This window comes from Pristiophorus japonicus, chromosome 3 (assembly GCF_044704955.1).
Source record: "Pristiophorus japonicus isolate sPriJap1 chromosome 3, sPriJap1.hap1, whole genome shotgun sequence".
NCBI lineage: Eukaryota > Metazoa > Chordata > Chondrichthyes > Pristiophoridae > Pristiophorus > Pristiophorus japonicus.
In genome coordinates, this window is record NC_091979.1 from 110,392,787 (window position 1) to 110,412,588 (window position 19,802).

General features: G+C 44.7%; 1 protein-coding gene across 1 annotated transcript in view; it reads right to left on the reverse strand.

Annotated features, from left to right (window-relative positions):
• Positions 1-3,347, reverse strand: part of myo3b (myosin IIIB) — an 839,677-nt gene extending 836,330 nt beyond the window's left edge. The window contains exon 1 of the mRNA XM_070874695.1: positions 3,201-3,347. Coding sequence (XP_070730796.1) covers positions 3,201-3,347 — 147 coding nt within the window. The remainder of the gene's footprint in view (positions 1-3,200) is intronic.
• Between the last annotated feature and the right edge of the window lie 16,455 nt (positions 3,348-19,802).

Genomic DNA, 19,802 nt, shown 5'->3' on the forward strand with positions numbered 1-19,802 from the left:
CTTACAGGCAGAGACAGGAGAAATTATAATGGGGAATAAAGAAATGGCAGAGAAATTAAACAAATACTTTGTGTCTGTCATCACAGAAGAAGACACAAAAAGCCTCCCAGAAATGAAGGAGAACCAACGGTCTAGCGAGAATGAGGAACTGAAAGAAATTAATATTAGTAAAAAAAAATAGTACCGGAAAAATTAATGGGACTGAAAGCCAATAAATCCCCTGGACCTGTTGGCCTAGGGTTTTGAAAGACATGGCTATGGAGATAGTGGATGCATTTGTTGTCATCTTGCAAAATGCCATAGATTCTAGAATGGTTCCCACAGAGCGGAAGGTAGCAAATGTAACCCAACTATTTAAGAAAGGAGGGAGAGAGAAAACGGGGAACTACAGACCGGTTAGCCTGACATCAATAGTAGGGAAAATGCTAGAACCTATTATTAACGTGAAAATAATAATAGGATTGGGCAAAGTCAACACGGATTTATAAAGGGGAAATCATGTTTGATGAATCTGTCAGTTTTTTGAGGTTGTAACTAGCAGAATAGATAAGGGGGAAACCAGTGGATGTGGTGTATTTGGATTTTCAGAAGGCATTCGATAAGATGCCACACAAGAGGTTATTAAACAAAATTAGGGCTCATGGGATTGGTGGTAATATACCAGCATGGATTGAGGATTGGTTAACGGATAGAAAACAGAGAGTAGGAATAAACGGGTCATTTTTAGGTTGGCAGGCTGTAACTAGGGAAGTACCACAAGGATCAGTGCTTGGGCCTCAGCTATTCACAATCTATATCAATGATTTGGATGAGGGGACCAAATGTAATATATCCAAGTTTGCTGATGATACAAAACTAGGTAGGAACTTAAGATGTGAGGAGGATGCAAAGAGGATTCAAGGGGATATAGACAGGCTAATTGAGTGGGCAAGAACATGGCAAATGGAATATAATATAGAGAAATGTGAAGTTATCCACTTTGGTAGGAAAAATAGAAAGGCAAAGTATTTTGTAAATGGTAAGAAATTGGAAAATGTTGGTGTTCAAAGGGACCTAGGTGTCTTTGTACACAAATCACAATATTAACATGCAGGTACAGCAAGCAATTAAGAAAGCAAATGGTATGTTGGCCTTTATTACAAGAGGATCTGAATATAAGAGTAAAGATGACTTACTGCAATTATAAAGGGCCCTGGTGAGACCACACCTGGAGTATTGTGTACAGTTTTGGTCTCCTTACCTAAAGAAGGATATACTTGCCATAGAGGGAGTGCAACGAAGGTTCACCAGACTGTTTCGTGGGATGGGGGGGATTGTCCTATGAGGAGAGATTGAGTAGACTAGCCCTAAATTCTCAAGTTTAGAAGAATGAGAGGTGATCTCATTGAAACATACAAAGTTTTTACAGGGCTTGACAGGGTAGTTGCAGAGAGGATGTTTCCCCTCGCTCTAGAGTCTAGAACCATCCACTATCTCCAGAATAAGGGATCGGCCATTTAGGACTGAGATGAGGAGAAATTTCTTCACTCAGAAGGTGGTGAATCTTTAGAATTCTCTACTCCAGAGAGCAGTGGAGGCTCAATCTTTGAGTATATTCAAGTCAGAGAGCAATAGATATTTGGATATTAAGGGAATCAAGGGATATGGAGATAGTGCAGGAAAGTGGGGTTGAGATAGATCAGCCATGATCTTATTGAATGACAAAGCAGGCTCGAGGGGCCGAATGGCCTACTCCTGCTCCTATTTCTTATGTTCTTACGTTCTTATGGATGAGACTTTAAACCGAGGCCCCGTCTGCCCTCACAGGTGGACGTAAAAGATCCTGTTGTACTATTTCAAAGAAGAGTAAGGGAGTTATCCCAAGTGTCATGGCCAATATTTATCCCTCAATCAACATCACTAAAAACAGATGATCTGGAAATTTTCACATTGCTGTTTGTGGGAGCTTGCTGTGCGCAAATTGGCTGCCACGTTTCCTACATTACAACAGTGACAACACTTCAAAAAGTACTTCATTGGCTGTAAAGTGCTTTGGGATGCCTGGTGGTCGTGAAAGGCACTATGTAAATGCAAGTATTTCTTTTTGCCATTTAGAAATTACCCTGATCTATCCTTTTTACATGCAAAGTGGTGACCTCACATTTACCTACATTGAAATCCAATTGGCACTGTTTTGTCCATTCATTTAAACTATCAATATCCCATTGTAATTTTATCCTTTCATCCACATTGCCTACAATGCCGCCTATCTTTGTGTCATTGGCAAATTTGGATATATGACTTTGTAAGCCATCATGTAAGTGGTTAATAAATACTGTGTATAGTGGAGGCCCCAACACAGATCCCTGCGGGACTCCACTAGTCACATTCTGCCAATTAGAGTACCTACCCATTATCCCTACTCTCTGTCTCCTGCCACTCAGCCAATTTCCTCACTAGGTCAGTAATTTGCCTTCAATTCCATGGGCTTCTACCTTAGTTAACAATCTCTTATGTGTGACTTTATCAAATGCCTTCTGGAACATGCCTTCTGTATGTGTTTCTAGCAATTCTGAACGGAACTTAAGAGAGACAGGAAATCTAGGCTAGCACATGACAACACAGGATCTGACTTTGAGAAAGGAAAAGAGAAAAATCAAGCACTACCCTTCGTACTCCACAAAAGGCACAACTTTTGTTAATATACCATTGAGTTAAATTGGCAAAGGACTGCAGCTAGAATATCGCACCCTGATTTTGGGTGAAGGGTGAAGTAAGCTTAAGCCATGAAATGGGCGCCATGGCTTGTGAAATATGTTGCAGTGGTGATTTGGGTCCATGGAAATAGGCCAAAACTTGGAGCTGCACCCAATTTTCCCATCTTTTCCTCTCCATTGTGTGTAACTTCATGGGTGTTCTGCCATCCACAATTATACCGCATGAAACAATATCTTGTGGAAGTCCTATTCCTACTAGCACTATGAAAAATAGGTTTGCACAAGCTAGCCTATTCAGAACTTTTATTTGGATTGGTAGCTCAATACCTGGCTCTGTGAGCTACATTCATTCATGCTGTGTATTGTAACAGGGAAAAAGTGACAAATAATTTCAGCTGAAGAGCACACATTGTTTACAAGATACAATTCAAAAGGAGTATCTTGCAATATCAGAAAGGATATTCAAGTTATGAACAAAATTACATAAAAATTCCAAGTACTTACACTGATAGGGTCCAGTACTTTGACTGCAGCTTGGCTACCATCTTTCTTATTAGAAACTTTGTAGACTTTTCCATAGGTTCCTTTTCCAATTGTCTCAATTATTTCCCAGATATCTGTGGGATCTGCCAATGTCTCAAGCCCAATCATGTTGGTATTGTACAAGAAGAAACCATAAAACAACTTCCTGGAAAATAAAAAAAAAATCATTAATATCTCATATTATAAGACTTAAAGCTGCTGTGACTTATTTGTGGGTTTTTTCCTGTAGATAGGGCTGAGATACAGCTTCCCTTTAGAAGGTCGGGGCCACCATACTGAATGCCGGGTCAGGCCGCCACGCTGCTCCTTTGATGGTCCTTGCAGGTAGGGGCCGTCGCGCCACATCAAATCGGGACTATCAGCAGGTCAAAGGAGCACCGTGGAGCATACCACTTCAAGGTACAGCGCGAGCCAGCTCAGGAGGGTGACGGCTGTGAGGAGGGCGACTGGATTGGACATCACCAAGGTCCAGGTCGCTGATAGGAGTGTGGGCAGGTACAGCAGGAGCGGCAAGGTCGGGGCGAAGGAGCGGCAAGAGTTCGTAGAGCGACATGATCGGGGCCCAGGAGAGGCATGAGTTACGGGGCCCAGAAGAGGCGATGGCCCAGCCCACACTGCGATATGTGTGCGCACTAGGTCCATGCAGCAGAGCTGGTCACCAGTCGTCTTGGTTAATCCTTGCTACTGGACCAAGACCTAGCTCTGTCAAGCCTGTGTGGTGGCTGGTGTGCAACGGCCACCACATGTTAAAAAAATCCATGCGCAGGCATCTTCCACCCTTCAACATGTAGTTTGGGACCTGGAATATTAGGTCCATCATTGAAACACTTGCGAACTCATCCCTTTTTGGCGTGGAAGCAAGTCCGCCTTACGAGGGATCGCCTATGATGATGACCTTTAGAAATAAAATAAACTTCCTACATGATTAAGTATTAAAGATGGTGCAGATTTCTATAATTCACTATCAAAAATAACAATTCTCAAAATTTTATCCACAAAAGCCAACATCACAAATATCACATCGTCTACATAACATTGTAGCAGCACTCAAAAGGAAACTGGGCATGTTCCTGAGAGTGGCAACATAATTGCATATAAAAGGAAGGTGTATCAATGGGAATGTGTCATCCAGCCTCACTAATCTGGAACTTGTTTGATCACCTTTCGGGGTAGGAGAGGAATTTTCCATTGTTGTTTTCTTAAATTGGTCTTGTAATAACACAAGAGTCTAGTTATGTAAACTGCCTCAGGTGCAAACCTGATCCAACTTTATTTGCGCCCAAAGTACCCGCGTGAAATAGTACCCACGCTTATATACCAGTGACTGCGCACACGCGCATACAGCCCGATGACCTCCAACAGTGGCGCCCTCTGGTGACCCCAAGCGTCAATACATAACAGGTCTGAGGCTTTTTTTCTGTGTTTTTGCCTCTCCCAAGAGACAGCATAGCAGTGAGTTGGAGGAGGGGAAGGAGGGGCAGATGGGGATGATGATGTGTATAACTTACACCATGCCAGTAAAGGACGGGCTCGATGAACCAGTTGGTCTTTACCTACCGTTGCTCATGCGTTTCATAGATTAATTACCTCAGAGCTTGAAGGCCTGTGGGAATAGCCAGAATTCCTGCACCTGATTACTATTCAGTGACCCTGATAGAAGTATGCATGTGTGGATAGCTTCAGGCATGATTATGAGGCCACTTTCCCATCTTCTTAAAAACAAGCCTGTAATATTCACTGCCCTGTCTCAGTTGTGGCAAACAATCATTTGAGTGTGTTAGTGGAAGAACATTACCATCTCCACATAGTTCATAGAAATATAGAAAATAGGTGCAGGAGTAGGTCATTCGGCCCTTCGAGCCTGCACCGCCATTCAATAAGATCATGGCTGATTCACTATCTTCAGAAAAAGAGAATAAGGAAAACAAAAACTTACACTTGAATACCATTGACAGAATATGATATTTTTGGTGAGGAGGTTACATTTAGCACTTTATCACCACAACACACTTCCTAATAAGTGTTTACAGTGTAAACATTTATCACAAATGAACTGCACCAATTTGCCCAATTATTGAGTGGATGTATTAACTTTATTTCGTTAGTCATTTAAACTGCTTCCATCAGCATAACTATAAGTTAAATTCAAAGAAGCAATTTTTAAGTTTTACAAACTTAAATCAATACTTGTAAAATTTACAATGTGCAATAAAAATGAGTGTTTAAATGCACAACAATTCATCTTGAAGCAATACAAATTGTATTTTGTGACACTGCTAAGTTCTAATATTTGTAACAATCCTATTAATAAATCAGTTCTTATGCTGCAGTATACTGTGGATAATAATATACATTTTTGGAGTAGTTTGAGTAGATAGCAGTGTTGTAGGGTTGGACTCTCCTGTGATGGTCAGAGACACGTCATGATGTGACTTCTACCCACTCACATGATTACACCAGTACCTAACTGCATTTTCCTTTGAGAGGGTGGTGCCGCTACAAGTATTGATTTAAGTTTGTAAAACTAAAAAAAACAAGCTTGTTTGAATGTAACTTATAGTTGTGCTGGTGGAAGCAGTGCAGGACAGGTTGGAAGCAGGAATTCTCCTCCTGTCTGAGTAGAATTGGAGCTGGCTGCAGCTGTTGAAATGACCAAAAGCACAGCAGGTAGACGAGAAGGAAGGAGGTGGCAGGGGGGGAGGAGGGGAAGAGGAAGAGAGACAGATATGGGAAAGTGCAAAGTCATCACTTTGAACCCAAGAAAGACAAATTGGAATATTTTCTTCATGGTGAGAGACTAGGAACTGTGAAGGGGCAAAGAGATCTGGTTGACCATGTACACAAATCACCAAAAGGTAGTTGCCAAATATAAAAATGAATTGAAAAGACTAATGGAATGTTGGCCTTTATCCCAAGAGGGATGGAATACAAAAGGGAGGAAAATATGCTTCAGTTGTACAGAGTCTTGGTCAGACCCTATCAGGTGTACTGCGTTCAGTTTTGGCCACACACATTAGCAAGGATATATTGGCCCTGGAGAGGGTACAGTGTAGAATTACCAGAATGATGCTTGGGCTTAAAGTGTTAATTACGAGAACAAGTTGCATTAACTTGGCTTGTACACCCTTGAAACAGAAATTCTATTCCAGTCTGAGTGGAACAATAATTGGAGCTAGCTGCAGCAGTTGAAATGACCAAAAGCACAGGAGCATGGGGCGGGGGGAAGAGAAAGATATGGGAAAGTGCAAGGTCAACACTTTGGGTCCAAGAAAAACAAACTGGAATATTTTCTTAATGTCGAGAGACGAGGAACTGTGAAGAAGCAATGTGGTGATCTAATCAATGTGTTGTAAATGAGAAAGGGATTTGATAGGGTAGGTATAGATAAACTACTTCCCATGGTCAGGAATCCAGAGCTAAAGGACACAATCTTAAAATTAGAGCCAGGTCATTCAGGAGTGAAATCAGGGAGCACTTTTTCACAAAAAGGGGAGTTGAAACATGGAACGGTCTCCCCCAAAGACTATGGATGCTGGGTCAATTGACATTTTCAAGACTGAGATAAATAGAATTTTGTAAGGGTCTCATGCATATGGGACTAGAACCTCCACTTTTTTTGCCTGCTTAACACCCACTTTACGCCCATTTTACCGCTGAAATTACGTATATCGCCCATTTTGGCATAAAATGGAAGCTGGCGGGCATTTTTCAGAAACTTATCGGCGAGCGTTACTTTCCTCGTGTGGTTAACGCCAAGAAAAAAATATTACCGCACACCCACTTTTTTGGGGCGGAATCAGCAGGATGGGCAAATTCAACGCCCATATCGGCCAGCATTACTTCCTGTACGGAATTAACGCCAAAATTCGATATTAACGTCCGCCGACTGTTTTTTGTCGTAAAGAGCATATTGACCCAAACTAATAGCCATGGAGATCGCCCATCGTCAATTTCTCTACCTCGCACACATTTCACCCATAATATCGCTCAAAAAACCGCCCACAAAAAGTGGAACAAACCGAAGCGAATCACAGCGTTATGGACACCATGTTCTAGATCACATGTCGCGTCCTTTAAAAAGCTGCTGTGCTTCAACCTTGGGGGAGTTCGGATGTACTCTGCAGGTCGTTGGAGTTGATATGAACATCTCTAAAAACATCTTGACCACACTGTGACTGATTGGAATTGAAGAGGTGTGCTCATCGGGACATTCCTTGTTTGTGTGCAATCGGTGGAAAACAGAGAGCTACTGCAACGGGGCCTGTCCTTTCTCACCCTCTCTTGGTGACCAAATACATGCAGCAGATTCTACATCGCCGAAGGAACGTTGCACTGCATTATGTGCCCAATGTACGAAGTGACAGACAGATGAGGAGGACCAGACATTACACCCCCCACAATTACAAGGAAAAGCATTCTTATCTCGAATTGCCCGACACCATCTGCCTTCGGAGACTGCGTTTCCACAAAGAGGTTATCACTGAGATAGGCCAGCTGATAAAGGCAGACCTGCCAGCACCATCAGAACTGCACTGTCCGTCAAGGTCAAAGTCTATGTCTCAGGTTCTTTTCAGGCCGCAGCTGACGACATTTGCGGGCTTTCTCAGCATGCCACACATTGCTGCAGTAGACAGGTCACTGAAGCCCTGTACGCACGCACGAGGGACTTGATCAGCTTCCCTAAGACCAGGGAGGCACAGAGTGAGAGAGCTCTAGGTTTCTCCAGAATTGCAAACTTCGTCAAGGTGCAGGGAGCAATAGACTACACGTACATCGCAATGCGGGCACCTTTTCAGGATGCTGAGGTTTTCAGGAACCACAAGGGATTCCACTCCCTGACTGTCCAACTGGTTGTCGACCACCAGCAAATTATACTGGCAGTGAATGTTCAATTTCCGGGCAGCAATCACGATGCGTACATCCTGCGTGAGAGCACTGAATCTGACTTGTTTAACAATGAGCCACAAAGTCAATGCTGGATGCTTGGGGACAAAGGATATGGCCTCGCCACTTGGCTGATGACCCCGCTTCGTGACATCCACACCAAGGTCGAGAGGCAATACAATGAGAGCCACAGAGCAACTCGCAATATCGTGGAGAAAACCATTGGAGTGCTGAAGCAGTGCTTCAGATGCTTGGACCACTCAGGAGGCAAGTTCCAATACCACCCTGAGCAGGTAGCTCAATTTGTGGTGGTCTGCTCCATGCTACACAACTTGGCTATCAGGAGGGGACAAGAATTGCCTTATGAGTCTGACAGTCCACCTCACCAGGGAGAGGAAGAGAAGGACGAGGAGGCAGATGCTGACATCGGCCCAGACAATCAGGCTGACGCTGAAGCCATGCTCCCGCCCCCTGTAGACTGCATGAAAGGGCCCATGATGGCATGATAGCTGCAAGAGCCTTACGTCAGGAGCTCATCAATGATCGCTTTGCCTGAATGAACGTTGGTGTTATTTACAAGGCTGACACACTGCTGGGTGTGCAGGTCATACATCAATGATGGGCATCACCTTGGTGACAGTTAAAGTTTCCGTTGATTGAAGTTAAGTGTGATTATACCCTCTGATGTTAGGGAATCACCAGCGTGTAACGGTGCAGCTATCAGAGCCAATGTGCTGCAAGGTTTTGTTAAATAAAAAACACTTAAACTGAAAATTAGTATGAAATCATCAGTATTTCTGTACAAACCAAGCCTTCCCCCCACCCCCCCGCTTCTCCTCCTCACCTCTACCCCTTCCCCTCCTGACTCCAAGCCACCTGGCCAAGGAAGTCCTCAGGCGATGCTTCATTGGGGTTGGGGGGGGGGGGGGGGGGGGTGATGGCCGAAGCGCTGCTTGGACGGATACGGGAGAGGATGGTCCTGAGAGATGGGAGTGTGCTCCAAGCCATAAGCGAGATGTTGCTGCTGGCTCTCATGTGTGGTTGGCAATGGGGATACGTCATCTTGGGGTGCAGTGCAGCGCTCCGGGACCACTGGGAGCCCTCTGCCACCAGTGTTCCTGGCTACCAGCTCCAGGGCCACCTCCATCCCTTCCATTTTGTGTGTTATTTGTTGGACAAAAACTCGGTGCCAACTACGTTCTTAGTGCTTAATGGTCTTTTTGCTGCTGGTGAATCTCCATTGTTCCTCCCACAACAGCCAAACAAGCACACACCACAGCCACACATACTTTCAGTGCTCCTGAGCTCCCTTTCTCTCTGTCTCCTCTTCTGCGCATGTCATGATGACCCTTGATCTCCTGAATCGCAGGAATCAAGCGTTGCCATGCCGTTGCTAAGGATGGCCACACCTTATGGCAGAAGGTCAGAAAAATTTAATGCTACCGCCCATTTGATATCGCTCACAGTAACGCCCATTTTCAAAAATGTAAACTAGGTGTTTTGAGAATGGGCGAGAAGCCGGCGATCTGAAAACCCTTTTTTAATGCCCATGCCGGAAATAATGCCCATTTTTGGGCGATAAGTTCAAAAGTGGAGGTTCTAGCCCATGGATCAAAGATGGGTAAATGAAGAACAGATCAGCTATAATCTGATTGAATGGAAGAACAAGCTCGAGGGGCTGAATGGCCTATACCTGTTTCTACCATTCCACTCTCCTATATCACATTTCCTACAATGTTTAAGTAAGAAATGGAGAGAATGCTGCATAGCCTGCACCTGCTAGAATGTTCAGAGGAAATGTCTTCATACATCTGCGTGATAAATATTGTAAATTAGTCTGTAGCATGACTAGATTTTTGTGTTCCTTGTAAAGGAGACCCCCCGCCCAACTCACACCCCCACCAGAAGCAAAGGACAAACAAGGGTGGAGGAATGGTGAGCATCAGGTTTGAGTAGGACATTCTGATTACTTGAAAATCCTCCTATTATTGCTCAATCACAAGTGCTAAACCCGCAATGAAAAACATTTTGCAAGTAGCCCACCTCCACAGGACCCATTCCTCCACCTGATTCACCCACTCAATCATTACAGCTTACTTATTCAAGCAGTAGTCCAGATATACTCAACTCTGCATAAAGACACTACTGAGACAAAGGGGTGACTGACAGAGCACCAGTGAACAAGCAGAACTGGGAGGAAATGAAGGGGAAACAGCTATCTATACCCAGAGGGAGCAAAAATTACTGTCTTTGGCTGTGGAAACCCAAGGGATCAGGATCTCAGCGACGCAGTCTTTAAAAGATCTATGATTCTGAAGGATAGCTTTCATATTCAGGCAGTGGAGGCATCTTTTCTCATGCTGCAGATAATGGATAAGTTGGAGTAATGCACAAACCACGTCCTCACCTCTGATTCAGAAGATTGTGGGTTCAAGTCCCACTCTAGAGACTTGAGGACAAAAATCTAGGCTGACACTCCAGTGCAATATTGAGGGAGTGCTGCACTGTTGGAGGTTAAACCGAGGTCCCACCTGCCCTCTCAGAAGAACATAAAAGATTCCACGACACTATTTCGAAGAAGAGCAGGGGAGTCTTGGGCCAATATTTATCCCTCAATCAACATCACTAAAAATAAATTATCTGGTCATTATTACATTGCTGTTTGTGTGAGCTTGCCGTGTGCAAATTGGCAGCTGTATTTCCTACAAAATATATCCCAATGAGAAGGCAAGACTGTAATAGAAGGGAAAACCATCCGTGGCTAACTAAGGAAACAAGGGAGGGTATCAAATTGAAAACAAAGGCATACAATGTGGCCAAGACTAGTGAGAGGCCAGAGGATTGGGAATTTTTTTTAATCCAGCAGAGAATGACTAAAAAAATGATTAAGACAGGGAAGATAGATTATGAAAGTCAACTAACACGAAATATAAAAACAGATAGTAAGAGTTTCTACAGGTACATAAAAAGGAAAAGAGTGGCTAAAATAAATGTTGATTCCCTGGAGGATGAGACTGGGGAATTAATAATGGAGAACCCGGAAATGGTAGAGATGTTGAACAAATATTTTGTATCGGTCTTCAAGGTAGAAGACACTAAAAACATCTCAATAGTGGATAATCAAGGGGCTATAGGTAGGGAGAACATAAGAACGCAAGAAATAGGAACAGGAGTAGGGCATACGGCCCCTCGAGCCTGCTCTGCCATTCAATAAGATCATGGCTAATATGATCTTGGACTCAGTTCCACTTCCCCGCCCGCTCTCCATCGCCCCTCATCGTTTAGGAAACTGTCCATTTCTGTCTTAAATTTATTCAATGTTCCAGCTTCCACAGCTCTCTGAGGCAACAAATTCCACAGATTTATAACCCTCAGAAGAAATTTCTCCTCATCTCTGTTTTAAATGAGAAGCCCCTTATTCTAAGATCCTGCCCTCTAATTCTAGTCTCCCCCAACAGTGGAAACATCCTCTCTGCATCCACCCTGTCAAGCCCCCTCATAATCTTATACATTTTGATAAGATCACCTCTCATTCTTCTGAATTCCAATGAGTAGAGGTCCAACCTACTCAAACTTTCCTCATAAGTCAACTCCCCCCATCTCCGGAATCAACCGAGTGAATCTTCTCTGAACTGTCTCCAAAGCAAGTATATCCTTTCGTAAATATGGAAACCAAAACTGCACGCAGTACTCCAGGTGCGGCCTCACAAGTACCCTGTACAACTGTAGCAAGACTTCCCTGCTTTTATATTCCATCCCCTTTGCAATAAAGGCCAAGATTCCATTGGCCCTCCTGATCACTTGCTGTACCTGCATACTATACTTTTATTTTTCATGCACAAGTACCCCCAGGTCCCAATGTACTGCAGCACTTTGCAATCTTTCTCCATTTAAATAATAACTTGCTCTTTGATTTTTTCTGCCAAAGTGCATGACCTCACACTTTCCAATATTATGCTCCATCTGCCAAATTTTTGCCCACTCACTTAGCTTGTCTATGTCCTTTTGCAGATTTTTTGTGCCCTCCTCACACATTCCTTTTCCTCCCATCTTTGTATCATCAGCAAACTTGGCTACGTTACACTCAGTCCCTTCTTCCAAGTCGTTAATATAGATTGTAAATAGTTGGGGTCATTCAACCAGAAAACATCAGGACTGGTTTGATGAAAATGATTAGGAGATCGAAGAACTAATAGATCGCAAGCGCAAAGCATTTCTGAGCCTCAAGCAACAGCCCAACTCGGGAGCTGCAAAACAACATTACAGATGGCTCAAGGCTCAGGTCCAACAAAAAACTCGGGACCAAAAGAACAGGTGGTGGATGGAGAAAGCACAGGAGATACAACAACCGGCCGACAGCCACGATATGCGCGGATTCTTCACTGCAGTCAAGGCCACCTATGGTCCAAACTCCCAAGGCCCCACCCCACTCCTGGCCAAGAACGAGGAAACACTCATCAAGGACACCGAGGCAGTCAGGGTCCGATGGAAGGAGCACTTTGAAGATCTCCTCAATCAAGACTCTGCCTTTGATTCGAGTGTTCTTGATTCCATCCCGCAGCATGCCACCCGCCACCAACTCAGTGAAACTCCAACGTTGCACGAGGTTGGAAAGCCATAAAATAGCTTAAGAATAACAAGGCTACGGGGGCGGATGGAATCCATGCTGAGGCGCTAATATATGGCAGAGAGGCACGGATACATGACCTCATCTCTCTCATCTGGACGGAGAGCAAGCCGGGAGATCTCAGAGATGCAGTGATTGTGACCATTTTTAAAAAGGGGGGCAAGTCCGACTGCGGCAACTACAGGAGAATCTCCCTGCTTTCAGCCACTGGGAAAGTTGTCGCTCGAGTTCTCCTCAATCGTCTTCTCCCTGTGGCCGAAGAGCTCCTCCCGGAATCACAATGCGGATTTCATCCCCTACGGGGCACAACAGACATGACAAGGTCCCGCACAAGAGATCGGTGTGCAAAATCAAAGCGCATGATATTGGGGGTAATGTACTGACATGGATAGAGAACTGGTTGGCAGATAGGAAGCAGAGAGTCGGGATAAACGGGTCCTTTACAGAATGGCAGGCAGTGACTAGTGGAGTGCCACAGAGCTCAGTGCTGGGACCCCAGCTCTTTACAGTATACATTAACGATTTAGATGAAGGAATTGAGTGTAATATCTCCAAGTTTGCGGATGACACTAAACTGGGTGACAGAGTGAGCTCTGAGGAGGACGCTAAGAGGCTGCAGGGTGACTTGGACAGGTTAGGTGAGTGGGCAAATGCATGGCAGATGCAGTATAATGTGGATAAATGTGAGGTTATCCACTTTGGGGGCAAAAACACGAAGGCAGAATATTATCTGGATGGCGGCAGATTAGGAAAAGGGGAGGTGCAACAAGACCTGGGTGTCATGGTTCATCAGTCACTGAAAGTGGGCATGCAGGTACAGCAGGCGGTGAAGAAGGCAAATGGCATGTTGGCCTTCATAGCTAGGGGATTTGAGTATAGGAGCAGGGAGGTCTTACTGCAGTTGTACAGGGCCTTAGTGAGGCCTCACCTGGAATATTGTGTACAGTTTTGGTCTCCTAATCTGAGGAGGGACATTCTTGCTATTGAGGGAGTGCAGCGAAGGTTCACCAGACTCATTCCAGGGATGGCAGGGCTGACATATGAGGAGAGACTGGATCAACTGGGCCTTTATTCACTGGAGTTTAGAAGGATGAGAGGGGATCTCATAGAAACGTATAAGATTCTGACGGGACTGGACACGTTAGATGCGGGTAGAATGTTCCCGATGTTGGGGAGGTCCAGAACCAGGGGACATAGTCTTAGGATAAGGGGTAAGCCATTTAGGACTGAGATAAGGAGAAACTTCTTCACTCAGAGAGTTGTTAACCTATGGAATTCCCTGCCGCAGAGAGTTGTTGATGCCAGTTCATTGGATATATTCAAGAGGGAGTTAGATATGGCCCTTACGGCTAAGGGGATCAAGGGGTATAGAGAGAAAGTAGGAAAGGGGTACTGAGGGAATGATCAGCCATGATCTTTTTGAATGGTGGTGCAGGCTCAAAGAGCCGAATGACCTACTCCTGCACTTATTTTCTATGTTTTTATGTTTCTATCCTTGCAGCGCGCCAGTTGCAGGAAAAATGCAGGGAGCAGCGCCGGCCCTATACATGGCCTTTTTCAATCTTACAAAGGCCTTTGACACTGTCAACCGTGAGGGTTTATGGAGCATCCTCCTCCACTTCGGATGCCCTCAAAACTTTGTCAACATCCTTCGCCTCCTTCACGATGACATACAGGCCGTGATCCTTAACAACGGATCCATTACAGACCCAATCCACGTCCGGACCGGGGTCAAACAGGGCTGCGTTATCGCTCCAACCCTCTTCTCAATCTTCCTCGCCGCCATGCTCCACCTCACAATCAACAAGCTCCCCGCTGGACTGGAATTAAACTACAGAACCAGTGGGAAGCTGTTTAACCTACGCCGCCTCCAGGCCAGGTCCAAGATCACCCAATCTCTGTCGTTGAGCTGCAGTATGCGGACGATGCCTGCATCTGTTCACGTTCAGAGGCTGAACTCCAGGATATAGTCAATGTATTCACTGAGGCATATGAAAGCATGGGCCTTACGCTTAACATCCGTAAGACAAAGGTCCTTCACCAGCCTGTCCCCGCCGCACAGCACTGCCCTCCAATCATCAAGATCCACGGTGCGGCCCTCGACAACGTGGACCATTTCCCATATCTCGGGAGCTTCTTATCAACAAAGGCAGACATTGATGTGGAGATTCAGCATCGCCTCCGGCCGCCTGCGGAAAAGAGTGTTTGAAGACCAGACCCTCAAATTTACCACCAAACTTATGGTCTACAGAGCTGTAGTAATACCCGCTCTCCTGCATGGGTCTGAGGCATGGACGATGTACAGAAGGCACCTCAAGTCGCTGGAGATATATCACCAACAGTCTCCACAAGATCCTGCAAATCTCCTGGGAGGACAGGCGCACCAACATCAGTGTCCTCGGCCAGGCTAACATCCCCAGTGTTGAAGCACTGACCACACTCGATCAGCTTCGCTGGGCAGGCCACATAGTACGCATGCCGGATACGAGACTCCCGAAGCAAATGCTTTAAGTGGAGTTCCTTCATGGTAAACGAGCCAAAGGAGGACAGCGGAAACGTTATAAGGACACCCTCAAAGCCTCTCTGATAAAGTGCGACATCACCACTGACATCTGGGAGACCCTGGCCGCAGACCGCCCAAGGCGGAGAAAGTCCATCCGGGAGGGCGTTGAGCTCTTTGAGGCTCGACGCAAGGAGCATGAAGAAGCCAGGCACAGGCAGCGGAAGGAGCACACGGCAAACCAGCCCTACCGACCCCTTCCCCCTACGAATGTCTGTCCCACCTGTAACAGGGTCTGTGGCTCCGGTATCGGACTGTTCAGCCATCAAAGAACTCACTTTGGGAGTGGAAACACGTCCTCCTTGATTCCGAGGGACTGCCTATAATGATGATGATGATAATATAGATTGTAAATAGTTGGTGTCCCAGCACTGATCCCTGCGGCACCCCACTAGTTACTGGTTGTCAACCAGAGAATGAACCATTTATCCCGAATCTCTGTTTTCTGTTAGTTCTATCCATGCTAATATATTACTCCCAACCCCGTGAACTTTTATCTTGTGCAGTAATCTTTTATGTGGCACCTGGTCAAATGCCTTCTCAAAGTCCAAAGACACCACATCCACTGGTTCCCCTTTATCCACCCTGTTCTTTACAACCTCAAAGAATTCCAGAAAATTTGTTAAACAGGAACTTAATACAATCACTATCACTAATGAAGTAACATTAGATAAAATAATGGGACTAAAGGCGGACAAGTCCCCTAGATCGGATGCCTTACATCCAAGGGTCGTAAGAGAAGTGGCTGCAGAGATAGCATTGGTTGTAATCTACCAAAATTCCTTGGATTCTGGGGCGGTCCCAGCAGGTTGGAAAACCGCAAATGTAACACACTAATTTATAAAAGGAGGCAGACAGAAAGCAGGAAACTATAGACCAGTTAGCCTACATATGTCGTTGGGAAAATGCTGGAGTCCATTATTAAGGAAGCAGTAGCAGGATATTTGGAAAACCATGAATCAATCAAGCAGAGTCAGCACAGTTTTATGAAAGGGAAATTATGTTTGACAAATTTGCTGGAGTTCTTTGAGGATGTAACGAGCAGGGTGGATAAGGGGGAACCAGTGGATGTGGTGTATTTGGATTTCCAGAAGGCATTCGATAAGATGCCACATGGAAGGTTGCTGCACAAGATAAAAGTTCACAGCTTGGGGGCAATATATTTGCATGGATAGAGGATTGGTTCACTAACAGAAAACAGAGCGTCGGGATAAATGGGTCATTTTCCGGTTGGCAAACGGTAACTAGTGGGGTACCACAGGGATCGGTGCTGGGTTCTCAACTATTTACAATCTATATTAAAGACTTGGATGAAGGGACCAAGTGTAATGTAGCCAAGTTTGCTGATGATACAAAGATGGGTGGGAAAGCAAATTGTGGGGAGGACATAAATAATCTGCAAAAGGACATAGACAGGCTAAGTGAGTGGGCAAAAATTTGGCAGATGGAGTATAATGTGGGAAAGTGTGAGGTTATCCACTTTTGCAGAAAAAATAGAAAAGCAAATTATAATTTAAATGGAGAAAAATTGCAAAGTGCTGCAATACAGAGAGAATTGGGGGTCCTCGTGCATGAAACACAAAAAATGAGCATGCAGGTACAGCAAGTAATCAGGAAGGCCAATGGAATGTTGGCTTTTATTGCAAGGGGGATGGAGTATAAAAGCAGAGAAGTCCTGCTACAACTGTACAGGGTATTGGTGAAGCCACACCTGGAGTACTGTGTACAGTTTTGGTCTCCGTATTTAAGGAAGGATATACTTGCATTGGAGGCTGTTCAGAGAAGGTTCACTCGATTGATTCCTGAGATGAGAGGGTTGACTTATGAGGATAGATTGAGTAGGTTGGGCCTCTACTCATTGGAATTCAGAAGAATGAAAGGTGATCTTATTGAAACACAAGATAATGAGTGTAAGAATAAAAGTGTTTAATAATGACAAAATTGATTCTATGTATTAATGTTGACAGTGTAGACGATATGGAAAGGCTGCAGTTTGAAGAGACAAAATGGATACCTTCTTCAACTTCATGTCTCCATGGCTTTGAAACTCACCAAACTAGTAAAGATGTTAATTGGAATGGCATTAACCTAATCAAGGGATGGCACCAGCCCTCCAGACAGACACATGTATGAGGAGAAGCCAATCAGGAACGGCCCTGGAACAAAGACCCAATCCTGGGGCTTTCTGAGGAACAATGGACTTAAAGGATATAAAAACCCAAGCACAGATTGCTCTTTCTCTTCTTCTCTCCTGAGCACACGGCAACAGGAAAACCGTCCTCTCAAGACCAGCCCAAAGGCTGTGTGCTCAGCAAGCAAGCCAGCCAGAGGAAAGTGACGTATACTTTTTCTATATTTTTATAAATCATTATTGTAACATTGTATCTGTTGGAACTGAGTCGATCCGTAGGATAGCTGACGACTGCTGATAGATGTGCATGTGTGTGTGTTTAATAAACTATTCCGAATTGTTTTAAAATAATCAGTCTTGCTGTCAATTTAATGCCAGAGGTTTAGAAATCTTACATGAGGGGATCGACAAAGTGGATGCAGTGAGGATATTTCCACTCATAGGGGAAACTAAAACTAGGGGACATAGTCTTAGAATAAGGGGCTACCCATTTAAAACTGAGATGAGGAATTTCTTCTCTGAGGGTTGTAAATCTATGGAATTCTCTGCCCCAGAGAGCTGTGGAGGCTGGGTCATTGAATATATTTAAGGCGCAGATAAACAGAGTTTTGAGTGATAAGGGAGTAAAGGGTTATGGGGAGCAGGCAGAGAAGTCAAGCTGAGTCCATGATCTTATTAAATGTTGGAGCAGGCTCGAGGGGCCAAATGGCCTACTCCTGCTCCTATTTCTTATGTTCTTCGTTTGTTCTTATTACAACAGTGACTACGCTTCAAGAGTACTTCATTGGCTGTAAAGCACTTTGGGATGTCCGGCAGTCATGAAAAGCACTACATAAATGTAACTCTTTTTCAACAGCACATGAAGGAGCTATGTCATGAGATGAGTTACAACCTGGTGGCTGGCAGTCCATTGCAGCTGAAAAGAACAAGCTCTAAGCCAGTTATCACGACAAGAGTGGCAGCAAGAACTGCTTATATAGATGCCGTACCTCAGGGCTTAATTGTAACTATTAGCCTGTTCTCACACAGACCATTAGCCTAACTGAGCTTGTGCACAGCATTAGTATGCTGCAAGGACACAGATGTCACTGCTTCTCATGGGCTCAGTAGGCACTGGAGGTGCATGTGACAGGATACCGGAAGCCAGTTCTGTAAGGGCATCAACATTGAGACAAGTGCTATCTCACAGTCCTCAAGGGCTTCATCAGTACAATTCTGACAAGGTGGTAAGAGGTTAGGGTTTTGAGAATTTTAGGCACAAAGGTTAGTCCTGATGATGAGAAGTAGTATCAGTAATAGGGCATAAAGTGAGAAAATGGCAGTAAAGAAACACGTACATATTTAGCAATACATAGAAAACATACATAGAAAATAGGTGCAGGAGCAGGCCATTCAGTCCTTCTAGCCTGCACCGCCATTCAATGAGTTCATGGCTGAACATGAAACTTCAGTACCCCCTTCCTGCTTTCTCGCCATAACCCTTGATCCCCCGAGTAGTAAGGACTTCATCTAACTCCCTTTTGAATATATTTAGTGAATTGGCCTCAACTACTTTCTGTGGTAGAGAATTCCACAGGTTCACCACTCTCTGGGTGAAGAAGTTTCTCCTCATCTCGGTCCTAAATGGCTTACCCCTTATCCTCAGACTGTGACCCCTGGTTCTGGACTTCCCCAACATTGGGAACATTCTTTCTGCATCTAACCTGTCTAAACCCGTCAGAATTTTAAACGTTTCTATGAGGTCCCCTCTCATTCTTCTGAACTCCAGTGAATACAAGCCCAGTTGATCCAATCTTTCTTGATAGGTCAGTCCCGCCATCCCGGGAATCAGTCTGGTGAACCTTCGCTGCACTCCCTCAATAGCAAGAATGTCCTTCCTCAAGTTAGGAGACCAAAACTGTACACAATACTCCAGGTGTGGCCTCACCAAGGCCCTGTACAACTGTAGCAACACCTCCCTGCCCCTGTATTCAAATCCCCTCGCTATGAAGGCCAACATGCCATTTGCTTTCTTAACCGCCTGCTGTACCTGCATGCCAACCTTCAATGACTGATGTACCATGACACCCAGGTCTCGTTGCACCTTCCCTTTTCCTAATCTGTCACCATTCAGATAATAGTCTGTCTCTCTGTTTTTACCACCAAAGTGGATAACCTCACATTTATCCACATTATACTTCATCTGCCATGCATTTGCCCACTCACCTAACCTATCCAAGTCACTCTGCAGCCTAATAGCATCCTCCTCGCAGCTCACACTGCCACCCAACTTAGTATCATCCGCAAATTTGGAGATACTGCATTTAATCCCCTCGTCTAAATCATTAATGTACAATGTAAACAGCTGGGGCCCCAGCACAG